The sequence below is a fragment of the Artemia franciscana genome, chromosome 13 (assembly GCF_032884065.1).
Source record: "Artemia franciscana chromosome 13, ASM3288406v1, whole genome shotgun sequence".
NCBI classification, from domain to species: Eukaryota; Metazoa; Arthropoda; class Branchiopoda; order Anostraca; family Artemiidae; genus Artemia; species Artemia franciscana.
The window spans coordinates 8,620,201-8,631,685 of NC_088875.1; the positions used below are offsets into that span (position 1 = coordinate 8,620,201).

The 11,485-nt window shown below is 38.2% G+C and overlaps 1 protein-coding gene across 2 annotated transcripts in view; it reads left to right on the plus strand.

The window, feature by feature from the left end:
- The window catches only part of LOC136034477 (dedicator of cytokinesis protein 3-like), a 386,199-nt gene extending 377,564 nt beyond the window's left edge, over positions 1 to 8,635 (plus strand). The window contains exon 38 of one of the 2 annotated variants that reach the window (XM_065715690.1): positions 8,117 to 8,635. In XM_065715690.1, coding sequence (XP_065571762.1) covers positions 8,117 to 8,314 — 198 coding nt within the window. In that variant the 3' untranslated portion in view covers positions 8,315 to 8,635. The remainder of the gene's footprint in view (positions 1 to 8,116) is intronic. The other variant, XM_065715689.1, reaches the window with a different exon arrangement.
- Positions 8,636 to 11,485: the final 2,850 nt, after the last annotated feature.

Genomic DNA, 11,485 nt, shown 5'->3' on the forward strand with positions numbered 1-11,485 from the left:
AGGACAATCGGCGGTTCATAGGCATGACATTACGGCACGTGTCTTCCGGCAAAAGTTGAAATCACTGATAAACTACCTTGTAAAACATGAAGTGTTTGGGTCAATGCGATGCTGGATGTACTCAGTGGAATGGCAAAAACGAGGTTTGCCACACGCACATATTCTAATCTGGCTACATAAAAAAATTACTTCAAACGAAATTGATGATGTGATTTCCGCTGAAATACCTGATAAAAATGTCGATAAGGGGTTACATGATATTATTGTAAAAAATATGATACATGGACCTTGCGGTGCACTGAACGAAAATTCACCATGCATGGCCAAAGGAAGGTGCACAAAGCAATATCCTCGACTTTTAGTACCCAAAACAATTACTGGCAATGATGGTTACCCACAATATAGAAGAAGATCTACTGAAGATGGCGGTAAAACAGCAATAATAAAGAAGCGTAACGGTACCACCATCGAAGTAGATAACCAGTGGGTTGTTCCATATTCCCCTTTATTATCAAAAACATTTAATGCACACATAAACGTTGAATACTGTAACTCCGTAAAGGCAATCAAATACATATGTAAATACGTCAACAAAGGCAGTGACATGGCAGTTTTTGGCTTGCAGTCCGAAATCAAAGATTTCGATGAAATCGTAGAATATCAGGCTGGAAGATACATAAGCAGTAATGAAGCTGTTTGGCGAATTCTTTCATTTCCGATACATGAACGTAGTCCAGCTGTTGTTCACTTAGCGGTACATTTACAGAATGGTCAACGTGTTTATTTCACGGAAACCAACGTGCAACAAAGAGTCCTGAATCCACCGGATACAACATTAACAGCTTTTTTTTCGCTTTGCAAAAATGATTGTTTTGCAAAAAAACTGCCTTATACTGAAGTGCCTTCGTATTACACGTGGAATACTAAAAATAAAGTATTTGAACGTCGAAAACAGGGTAAGTCAGTCGACGGCCAACCTACCATCTTCAAAGATACCACGATAGGAAGACTCTACACCGTTCACCCCAATCAACATGAATGCTTCTTTCTACGCCTGCTTTTGGTGAATGTACCCGGTCCGACATCCTTTGAGTATTTGAGGACTGTAAATGGTACTATACATGACACTTACCGTAGTGCATGCCAAGCTCTGAATTTATTGGAGAATGACCAACACTGGGATAACTGCATCAATGACGCGTGCGAAACGTCAACCCCAAGTCAAATTCGTGCATTGTTTGGCATCATTTTAACAACTTGCTCTCCATCAGCTCCTACAGATTTATGGGAAAAATATAAGTCAAAAATGTCCGAAGATATACTTCATCGAAAACAGTTAGAGACGTCAGACATGACTTTTGATTTTACATCAGAAATTTATAACTACACTTTAGTTGTTATAGAAGATTTGTGCATAGGTATGGCAAACAAACCTCTTCAGGGTTTGGGAATGCCTTCACTTAACCGTATCGCTGCTGTTTCGACATGTGTAGAATTGGATCGTGAACAAAGTTACAGTACGAGTGATCTATTGTCGTATGTACAAAATAACATTTCCAAGTTAACGTCGGAACAAAAAGACATTTATGATACGATAATGCATTGTGTCGATAACAACGTTGGAGAAATTTTCTTTTTGGATGCGCCAGGAGGTACTGGTAAAACGTTTGTGATAAAACTGATTCTGGCATCAATTCGATCTAAAAATGATATAGCGTTGGCAATTGCGTCGTCCGGAATAGCCGCAACATTGCTGCCTGGTGGAAGAACTGCTCATTCCGCTTTGAAATTGCCTCTGAACTTGCATTCTACAGAAACTCCCACGTGCAATATTTCCAAATCATCTGGGATGGGTAAAGTATTGCAGCAATGCAAACTTATTATTTGGGATGAGTGCACAATGGCACACAAAAAATCGCTCGAGGCTCTGGATCAATGCTTGAAAGATTTGCGAGGGAAGTCGAAACCCTTTGGCAGCACCTTAATATTGCTTGCGGGAGATTTCAGGCAAACATTACCTATAATACCTAGATCAACTCCTGCAGACGAAATGAATGCTTGCCTAAAAAATTCTAATTTATGGGCACACGTAAAAACATTAAAATTAACTACAAATATGCGTGTCCGATTGCAAAACGATGACTCTGGTCAAACATTTTCAGATCAATTGCTGGCAATGGGAAACGGAAAGCTCCCAGTAGACTCAATTTCAGGACGTATACAACTACCTGCTGATTTATGTAATTTAGTGACGTCCAAAAATGAATTGATTGAAAAAGTATTTCCGAATATTCTAAAAAATTATAAAAATAATAAATGGCTAAGTGAAAGAGCGATTCTCGCACCCAAAAATATAGACGTCCACGAAATCAACAATATTGTTTTGACCAAGATTCAAGACCAGGCAGTCCTTTACAAGTCAGTCGACACAGTTTTGGGACCAAATGAAGCGGTTAATTATCCATCTGAATTTTTAAATTCCATAGATCTTTCAGGGTTTCCACCACACGTGCTTCAACTAAAAATAGGCGTACCAATAATACTTTTAAGAAATATAATCCCACCAAAGCTTTGCAATGGCACTCGACTTGCCGTAAAAAAAAACAATGGAAAACCTAATAGAGGCCACAATCCTGACAGGGCCTTTTGAGGGTGAGGCTGTTCTTATTCCTCGCATTCCCATGATTCCAACAGATCTGCCTTTTCAATTTAAAAGATTGCAATTCCCAATTCGATTAGCATTTGCAATCACCATTAACAAAGCTCAAGGTCAATCATTAGAAAAATGTGGTATTGATCTTAATACTGATTGTTTTTCCCATGGACAATTGTACCTCTGGATATGGGGTTTCCCCTAACTAATCGCTCCTATCAGGGTGGCCTCAACCTCATGAGGTGGGTGGAGCCCACCCCAGGATTCTCAGTATCCAGGTAAATCCTGGCTCTAATCAGAATCCAGGCCTAGGGTCGGTTGGGCCTGCAACCCTCCACCTGAAATCGATTGCAATGAATAGCTTAGCAACTGCCTCGGATGACCGATCTTCTTTTATCCCATCACGACCCTTGCTCGCCCCTGGACTGAGAAGTGACCAGCGTTTGAATCTCCTTGACCATGGTGGCCTCCGGATTGCCACCTGGAATGTATTGACATTGAACTTTCCCGGAGCAAAGACGCTTCTGGCGATGGAACTGAAGCGATTCCGCATCTCTATTGCTGGAATAACAGAAAACCACCTAATCGGGAATGGGACTGATCCCATAGGTGAGGGATACCACCTTCTATGGTCTGGACAGACAACGACTAGGAGAAATGGGGTCGGACTAGTACTTGATAACAAGTCCATAAAGTGTCTACTGTCATTTACTCCCGTCTCGGATAGAATAGCTAATGCTCGACTGAGTCATAAGCAAGGAAAAATGACAGTCCTTGTCTGCTATGCTCCGACAAATGAAGCCGACGACGAAGCAAAAGAAACTTTCTACTCTGCCCTGGCTAATGAACTGTCCAAGATATCCCCCCACGATATTGTCATCCTTTTGGGTGATATGAATGCAACAGTGAGCGACAACCACGACCTATGGCGGCAAGTCATCGGACCAGTTATTCCGGACCCTCTAAATGACAATGGGCTAAGGCTCCTTCAACTGTGCAGCATGCATAACCTTGTCATTACGAACACGCTGTTCGCAAGGAAGGATATCCACAAATACACATGGTACAGCAACGACGGCCGTACCAAAAAAATGATCGACTATATCATTGTCTCACAGAGATGGAGATCCTCGATTAGTAACTGCAGGACGTACAGGTCAGCCGAGATTGGTAACACTGACCATCGCCTCGTTGTAGCTAATATGCGACTGAGGCTCCAAGCCCAGCGCTCGCAACCTAGACCGACCAAGATTGATGTCTCTCGTCTCTCCGATCAAGAGATACGGTCCAAGTATGCCATTGATGTCTCGAACCGCTTCGACGCACTCCTGCCATTTGAAAGTTCTGAGGACGCATGGATCTCGTTTAAGAAGAATGTCCTGGAGTCAGCGACCGCAAATATTGGAAGGGCGAAGCGTGCTAAGAAAGCGTGGGTTCAGTTCGATACGCTTGACGTCATTTAGCAGAGACGCAAGGCAAGGCTTCTGGGCGACATGCCGACCTACAGGCGCCTCAATGGTGTCCGCAACAAGCTGATACAGCGAGACAAGAAACTGTTTGTGGAAAGGAAGGCAAACGAGCTGGAGGGCGCAGCCATGAAAGGGGACGTCGGGAGCCTCTACAAGCACCTCCGTGACCTCACAAGCGACAAAGCCCCCTCAGTTGCATCTGTTGTCTCTGCGGACGGCCAGCCACTTAGTGACGAGGCCGCTCAGGTCAGTCGATGGAAAGACCACTTCTCAAGTCTCCTCAATGCCGATGCTGTAGCACAGACTGACCAGGAACTCGCACGCCTAGCTGCCAGCACTCAGGAAGTGCCGTCAAACGAACCAGAGACTTCCTTCACGACAGCAGAAATCCACTCTGCTTTGAAACGTCTAAAGAATAACAAAGCGGCGGGCGTATGCGGAGTATCCGCTGAGCTCCTGAAGTATGCTGGACCGGCGATGTTACTTTGGCTGCAAATGCTGTTTTCCGTGGTGTGGCGCACAGAATGGGTCCCGAAGGACTGGCGACTTGGCATAATCCTGCCCCTTTGGAAGAGAAAGGGGAGCAAGAGCATCTGCTCTAATTACAGAGGTATAACCCTTCTCTCAGTCCCTGGAAAGCTCTTTGCCATGACACTTCTAGACAGATGCACGAGTATCCTCCGAAGAAAAAGGAGAGTTCAGCAGGCCGGATTTATGCCAGGGAGGTCCACTGTCGAACAAATCTTCACTATGCGCCAGTTAATTGAGAAAACTAGAGAATTCAGGAGGAACGCATACGTGGCCTTCGTAGACTTCAAAGCTGCTTTTGACTCCGTCGATCGCAACTCTGTTTGGCTAATACTTAGATCGACGGGTCTACCAGATAAATACTGCAAGCTTTTTGAAAAGCTGTACGAAGAGACCGAGAGTTGCGTCCAAGTCAACGGAAAACGGAGCACGACATTCAATATCAAAACTGGCGTTCGCCAAGGGTGTGCCGCCGCCCCGGAATTGTTCAATTGTGTGATAGACTATGTGATGACAAGAACTACAAATCGCCTGCCCTTTGGTCTGCAGTTTGGAGATCGCATTCTGACGGATGCGGACTTCGCAGACGATCTTGCTCTCGTTGCCGACTCAATCGACCAGCTGACCGACGCTCTGGAAGTCCTGAAGGAAGAGGCAGCAAAAATGGGGCTGAAAATCAACTGGCTCAAAACTAAGATTATGGCAATTGAACCCCCAGGTCCAGTCTCGCACCCTGATACCATAACTGTCTGCGGAACACTTGTTGAAGTCGTTAAAAACTTCACTTACCTCGGCTCTGTGCTGTCCAATGATGGCTCCGTAGACGAAGAGGTATGCAGCCGAATATCGAAAGCCTCTTCCATCGTCGGTAGACTCAACAGTCTATGGAGAATGCCGCACATCTCAAGGCGTACGAAAATGCGAATCTATAACGCATCCGTAAGCTCCGTCCTGCTCTACGCGGCGGAAACCTGGCCCCTCAAATCAACCATCCTTAAAATGATAGACGTCTGTCAGACGAAACAGCTTCGCCGGATCGAGGGATTCCGGTGGGATGATTTTGTAAGCAACGCAAGGTTGCTTACTCTCACCTCCCAGGTGCCATTCTCCGTCCAGATAGCGCAGAGGTCTCTCAGATGGTTCGGACACCTCCTACGAATGCCGACATCAACGCCAGCCCGAATAGTGTACGACTTCGACCCAAAAGCCCATGGCTGGTCTCGCCCGAGGGGCAGACCTCGGACAAGGTGGAAAGACAGCCTCGACAACTTCTTGGTGATGGCCAACATTGCTGTCGACGAGGCGCCTCATTTAGCAGCAGACCGGTCCGCCTGGAGAAGTCAAGTTGCGAAGCTCTCTACGCCGCACCCCATGCGGCAGGAGCCTTAAGTCAAGTAAGTCAAGTCAAAGAGAATTGGACAGCGAAGAATGTTGTATATTCGCAAGTTTTACGCAGTTAATTTGTATTTCGGAACCAAATGAAGCGGTTAATTATCCATCTGAATTTTTAAATTCCATAGATCCTTCAGGGTGTCCACCACACCTGCTACAACTAAAAATAGGCGTACCAATAATACTTTTAAGAAATATCAACCCACCAAAGCTTTGCAATTGCACGCGACTGGCCGTAAAAAAAAACAATGGAAAACCTAATAGATGCCACAATCTTGACAGGGCCTTATGAGGGTGAGGCTGTTCTTATTCCTCGCATTCCCATGATTCCAACGGATCTGCTTTTTCAATTTAAAAGATTGCAATTCCCAATTCGATTAGCATTTGCAACCACCATCAACAAAGCTCAAGGGCAATCACTAGAAAAATGCGGTATAGATCTTAATACAGATTGCTTTACCAATGTACAATTGTATGTTGCATCTTTGAGGGTCGGTAAACCTGACAATCTATTTATACGCACAGACAATGGGACAGCGAAGACTGTTGTATATTCACAAGTTTTACGTAGTTAATTTGTATTGTATCTATCTATCTATCTATCTATATAAAAACGAGTTGTGTGTATGCATGTTTGTTTGTTTGTAAAAAGAGCGTTTGTATATGACGTCATTATTAGTACATACGGCTTTGTATATGGACAGACAATGGGAAAGCCAAGAATGTTGTATATATATATATATATATATATATATATATATATATATATATATATATATATATATATATATATATATATTATATATATAACATTCTTTAACATTCCCCTAACAATCTTAACTACAAAGACATAATATCTACTCATGAGACACTTTTCGGCCCTTTCTTTTGTTTTTGATTTATAAATAGCCTTCTTTAAGCCCTAGAACATTTATTTGAAGATTCTATAAAAATAGGTCATCAGAACTTTGTATTTGTAATCTAAGATTTGCTTGTAATCTCGAACTCACTCACATTAAATTTAACTTTTGAAAAATTCCTCTTATAATTTATTTTAATTCAAGTTAAATACATATTTAGTTTAGATTCAATTTAACTTCTAATTAATTTAAATCTAGGTTTAAATTTTGTCAGTCATAACTGGTTTTGTGCACTTTGTGGCTTTGTGTAAAGGGTGTTAACATTCTTTAACATCCCATACAATTCTTTGTTATAATTTTTGACATTCTTTTGCATTTTTTAACATCCATAATTTAATATTATATATAACAGCCTAATTTTATATATAACAGTCTTATGTAATATTGCAATCTATCACCCAGACGAAAATGTATTTCACCGGGTCAAAATTTGAGAAAACAGGTTAACAAAGAAGACAAACTGCGGTTTAAAATGCAAAACTACGGAGCAATATATTCTTAGGTATATATCTAAGACAATCGGGGGAGCCCCCCCCCCCTCCCCCAAGATATTGAAGAATCATATTTTCGTGAATCGATACCGCTATATTTCATGTTTCTATGGAAGTGCATATTTTTCTTCTTTTCTCAGTGCTTTAATTTTTTGGGGGGAGAGAGGGGGAGCACTTAGTGGTTCCCGAGCGTTTTACCTAAAACATTTTTACTCAGAACATTATATCCGAGCGTTTATACAAGATAACAATTTTACGCAGAAACAAAGGTGCCTATTCCTGTTATTTGTTACTGAAAACATACTCATCTGGGTCCAACGTCCCACGGTGGCGTAATTTTATCAAAATCCTAGTGAAGCAAATTTTTCGAAATCAAATGAAAATGAAAGTAAAAACTAAAAAATATGCGAATTCGTACCATAAAGGTAATATTTATCTATAAAGGTACTTTTTAATAAACTAAAAAAATTGATCTGTTTCTGTTGATGCTTGAATTATTCCTATTTATCTTATTTTAGACAACATTTTGAATGAAACTTAATTTCATCTCGGGAGGTAAACTGGGGCTGGGGGGGTGGCACACAGAGGTCTGGGAGGGGCAATTGCACAAATACCTCCACAAATAATCATATGAAATTATTATAAAATTCTTCCTCTTTTCAGGTAATAACACCAGCAATAAACAACACCTGTCATGTATCAGAACGCCACCCCTTTGGACCACCACCTTTACCACCCAAAACCCAAATGTGCATCCCGTCAAAAAATAATCTTGGCCGAAGATTTGAATACGACACCGTGACCTCTATTACTGGTGCAGACAGCCAAGAAACGCAAAGCAGCGAGAAGGTCCATCATTAGCCTCATGATATTTTCAGGCCCTATGGCTTATGGTTTAGGCTAGGTTTTGATTAGCCTGTTTAATGATTATAACAAGTCTGTATTCTTAAAAGCGCTTAAGTCACTTATTTATCAATGGTTTTATGTATTTTAGTTGCTGTAGTTGGATGAGTATACTGTTTTTTAAGAGCTATGATCTGTCTTAATTAAAACATTTTTTATGATTTATGGAAACTAGAGGTAATTTGTGCCTAGTGAGGACTTTAGAAAAAATTTCTGTTATTTGTATATTAATTGAAAAATAAACGACAAATTAGAAGATAAACAGTTAATAATATTATTAAAAAATACAAAAAATTATAATAAAAAAAATAATAAAAATAATAAAAAAAACTATAACAATGGTAATAATTAAAATGAATAACAAAAATAAAAAATAAACAACAATTATTAAAAAAATAACAATCAAAAATTTTAAAATGATCAAGATAATTTGTATTAAGATAAACAGGAAGAAAATACACAATGATTGGTATGAGGGAGAATTTTGTATTTTTTTTTCCATAAATATGTAAAGCTATAAAAAAATTAGGTGTCTTGTCTTTTCTACATATTGTTTGTTGATCACTTGCTTAAAAAAAATAAATAAAAGTAGTTTTAAAATATTTGTTTGGAAAAATACTCTAAAAAATTTTAATGCCTAGACATGTAAGACATGCCTAGACTAGACATGTACGTGCATAATACGTAAAAACAACGAATACCTAATCATCGTATTTAAAGTAAAGTACTGTGTAGATTCAAAAATATGTCAATTTAATAAAAAATTTCAAAATAAATCAAAAATGCAAAGAATAACTCATTTATTATTTCCTCTTACTATATATTCGCAACTTTTTTTAATCATTTTTCTGTGGTTTTGCTTCTTTTTGCTTATTTAGGCCTTCTTTATTTCCAATAAAAATGTTAGCCTACTATAGTCTTCTTTATGAATAATAAAAAAATTTATTCTTTCATTATTTGGCGAGATTTGTTATATTTTATGTTTGGTTAATTATTTGTCTATTGTTTTCTTTTTATTATTTGTTGTTATTATCTGATTATTGTTCGTTTTTTATTGATCATTATTATTCATTATTATTTGATAATTATTTTCTTAGTTTTCATCAGTTTAGATCTGTTTTCATTTTTGATAACATAAATTAATATAATTTGCTATTTCAATAGCATACAAAATCTATTCTTTTATTGTTTTAACTTGCTTGATGTATTTTAAAATTTTATTTCACTATCTATTTGCTCATTTTTGTTAAGTTTGGATCTGTTTTTTATTTTATAACGTATGATTGTATTGTTAGTTACCTCTATAGTATAACAATTCATTCAGTCTTACTTCATATATTTTGAACTTTTACGTCTTTATATATTGCTTTTTTTGCCTAGTTTCGTGAAGTATTTTTATCTTTTTCTGAAATGATAAAATATGCTATAATAATAAATTTAGCCATTTCAGTATTATAAAAGTTTATGTTTTATAATTTTCTGTTAATTGACGAGTTTAAATTTTATTTCATTTATTTTACTATTGTTAAGCTGTCTTAATTTTAAGTATTTGGATGGTTAATTTTGCTTTAATGCTTGTGTTTTAATTTCTTTTTCTTATCTTATTGTTTATTTCTGGTACCTTTTTTACTTTTTTTGGGCTTTCTTTGTTTCATTTATCTTAATTTGACTCTTTCTGTTGTGTTTACCTTCAGCATCTTCTTATTCTTCCTTGAATAATTATTTCTATTTAATTTATTCCTTTGAAGCATGAGGTGTCCTTATCTTTTAATAAAAGAAGAAATTCAAAGAATTAGAAATCAATATTAGAAAGGTACGTTTTGTGAACTGGTGTCTTAATTAATTTAAACCATAAGATCGGGTTATGACCCTTAAATCAAATATCTTCACAGGGGAATGACACCTCTGCACAGCCCTCAGATCAAGGGTTGTAGGCTATTCCGTGGGGTCATATATGTTGCATTTATATATTGTTTTATTTATTTTACTAATAAATTACAAAATGGTAATTTAAATGTAGAGTGATGCTGATTCTTCACCACTCTATAATAGCTACAAATATCACTGAAACTTTTAAAGGAGCTAATTCGATTCAAAATTAAAAGTTCTGGTGCCCTTTTCATAGGCAACACAGTAGTGCTATGTGGAGCTATGTGAATGTAAAGAGCTATTTGGGTACAATGGTCTTTTTTTCTTTTCTTTTTTTAGACAAGGCACTTCATATCGAAAGAGTTGTCACAGAAGCTTCAAAAAGGGCTCATTCAATTAGAAATTGAATGATTGGAGGGCAACTAACTTCCTTTCACCATTTCCCCTAACACACTTCCCTAGCCTAACACTTTCCCTAGCCACCATTTCCCCTACTAGAAAGGTCCGGAAATTAAGTCTTTGAGAATGATAGGGGATAATCCTGATCCCAAAGATCTGCTCTAGATCAGGAACACTGAAGACTAATATGTTAAATAAAAGTAATTTCCTGTCTTTTGCCTAGAAATAACTATTTTCTCATTTCTCATACCAACTCCTTTGGAAATATTGTCTAACTTACTGCCTTAAATCTGGCCGGGTCCAAAACCTTTCTAGTTTCCAAGTTTTTCTTCTTAATTTGTTCGTCGAAGCTTCAGGGATGATTTTTTCTAAATAATAAAGGAATTCATATAATTAGAAATCAATATTAGAAAAGTATTTTTAAATATTTGTACACCAAACATGTCCATCTAAAAAAGTACTGGTGTCTTAAATAATTTAACCCGTAGGATTGGATTCCCTTATTTCAAATATTTTCACTAGGGGAGTATGTCCCTCTTTCCAAAGATCTTTGAGGACCGGGAAGGCTTTAAAGGAGTATATGTTAACTAGCAAGTGATTCCCATTATTTTGGCTCAAAATATTTTTCATTACCCATAACCCCTTCCTCTGGAAAGATCGTCTGACCTCCTGCCTTAAATTTGGCTGTTTCCACGACTTTATAGGTGGAAGTATCAAAATAAGGCAGTATCAACCTGGGGAAGGAATTACAAATTTTAAAGGGATGTAGCATAAATGTATTTTGCTGATGTCTCTTAGGACCAGTCGATCAAACCGCTAAATTTAGGGGTGGATGTCCTATTTCCCAAATTTTATATTTTT